At 44.3% G+C, this 1,789-nt stretch overlaps 1 protein-coding gene across 1 annotated transcript; it reads right to left on the bottom strand.

Annotated features, from left to right (window-relative positions):
- On the bottom strand, positions 1-1,732 carry LOC106126637 (uncharacterized). The gene has a single exon (XM_013324383.1). It carries the CDS (start codon positions 1,720-1,722, stop codon positions 292-294), a length of 1,431 nt encoding a protein of 476 aa, XP_013179837.1. The 5' UTR covers positions 1,723-1,732; the 3' UTR covers positions 1-291.
- Positions 1,733-1,789: the final 57 nt, after the last annotated feature.

Here is a 1,789-nt window from a genome sequence, read left to right as displayed (position 1 = left end):
TTCCACACTTTTGTAAAATTTTTCCAAATTGCTTCCCAACTAGCCTTTTTTAATACTCTAGTAATGTATTGATTATCTTCTCCTTGATGATTTTTGGATTTTATATTTGCTGGTATCGTCTTGTGATCCGAATTGATGTTCCCCTTCTTATTTACTCTTCGTCCCCCCCACCAGCCATTTCGTATGTTGGCATCTCCCCCCAATACCTCTCTCTCTGTCCCCGGTTTGGTTTGTAGAGCGCGATATTGTTGAGCTCTACCAACCGTCCAGCCCTGAGTGCCCGGAGCGCCTTTAGCAGTATGAGATTGAGGATCTTGCTATAGAATCCCATCGCTCCCGCACCGGGCACTCCTGGCTGAACGCGTTGTGGTCAATCTTATCCATTTTTGCTAGTTTACAATTGCAGCATGTTGGCTCTATACCCGCTTTCCAATCTTCACATTCGCTCTTCTTATGGGCCCCCCCACAGTGGCTACATTTCTCAGCTGTGTCTTTGCATAGTCGTTTGGGGTGTCCATATGCCAAACAGAGCGAACATTGTACGAGAGGCGATTGGTCTTCGACTCTCACTCTTTGTAGGTCTATTTGGACTCTCCCTACGTCAGTCAATTTTTTCCAAATGTGCGGGTTGACTCTCATCACTACATGTTGAGTTAGTGGGTTCCTCGCCTTCTTTTTGTAAACTATTTCTAACTTCTCCTCCTTATCCCCTCCTTCGCTCAGCACTCCCTTGTTTTGATTTTTTAATGCAGCAATGATGTCTTCATCAGAATTATATTTAAAAACGTTTAGCAGAATGATCATAGGATCTTTATTTTTTACTTCTTGCACGTTTAAGTGCTTTTCTGCGCACTTCAACCTCTCTTTTAACTGCTTTCTTTCCTCCTCTGTCTTGCATCCTATTATAATCTTCCTGTCTTTTGCCTTCCTGATGTTTTCTACTACTATGCCGCCTTCTTTCGCTTTAACCGCTTTTCTTATTCTCTCTAGCACCTCTTCTCCGGTTTCCATTTCATCCTTTGATGTTATTACTACTGACAGTAACGACTTCTGCTGTGTAGGGCTTTTTCTGTCCTGCATTACTGCCCTAGCATATGTATATTGCTGCTGCTGTCTTTCCTGTTTGCCATATTTTTCCAGAGTGCTCTGTAGTTCTTGCATTTTCTCGCTATTTTCCTTTATTAGTCTCGCATGATTTTCAATTTTTCCCACTAATTCGGCACATTCCTTAGTCTGTTCCTTTCTTATTCCCGTGCCTTCTGTCATTTTCTCCTGTGCTGCCTTTTCCTCTTTGCTTTCTAACTCCTTAATTATCTGGTACAGCCTGTCGACCGCTTGCGTCACTGCCTCTTTTATTTCTGTCTTTGTATTTCTGGATAGGCCAAGATTAACCTTGGCCTTCGTAACACATGCCCTTGCCTCTGCCAACTTCGTGGCATATTTTGGGGGACTTGTCGAGTCTGTGAGGTCTGTCGGGTCTTTTCGGGTCACCACTTTTGTGTCTTTGGTAAAGATTATTCTTTTTGCTGGCCCTTTTGCCTTTTCTGGGGTGCGGATGCGAGTGGGTTTTACTTCCACTCTTCCTTGCTCCCAGTCGCCGATACTCCTTCTTACGTTAGAAGTATTTTCAGGCGAGGAGTCAGTTCGTGGTGAGGGTGCCCGATCACGGTGTGAGGCTGCGGCGCGGTCAACCTTCCTGTCAGGTGTTCTGATCCCGAACATCCTGAGGTGTGTCAGGGGTGAGTATATATATTTAATTTAATTCTAGATTTCTGGGTCAAAAGACCCC

Source organism: Papilio xuthus, unplaced genomic scaffold (genome assembly GCF_000836235.2).
Source record: "Papilio xuthus unplaced genomic scaffold, Pxut_1.1 DF824992.1, whole genome shotgun sequence".
Taxonomy (NCBI): Eukaryota; Metazoa; Arthropoda; class Insecta; order Lepidoptera; family Papilionidae; genus Papilio; species Papilio xuthus.
Note: the sequence above shows the minus strand (reverse complement) of the source record. Positions and strands in the feature narration are given on the sequence as shown.

What these genes read in the sequence shown, in the direction of transcription:
- LOC106126637 (XM_013324383.1), bottom strand. Translation starts at nt 1,722, where the DNA reads ATGTTCGGGATCAGAACACCTGACAGGAAGGTTGACCGCGCCGCAGCC.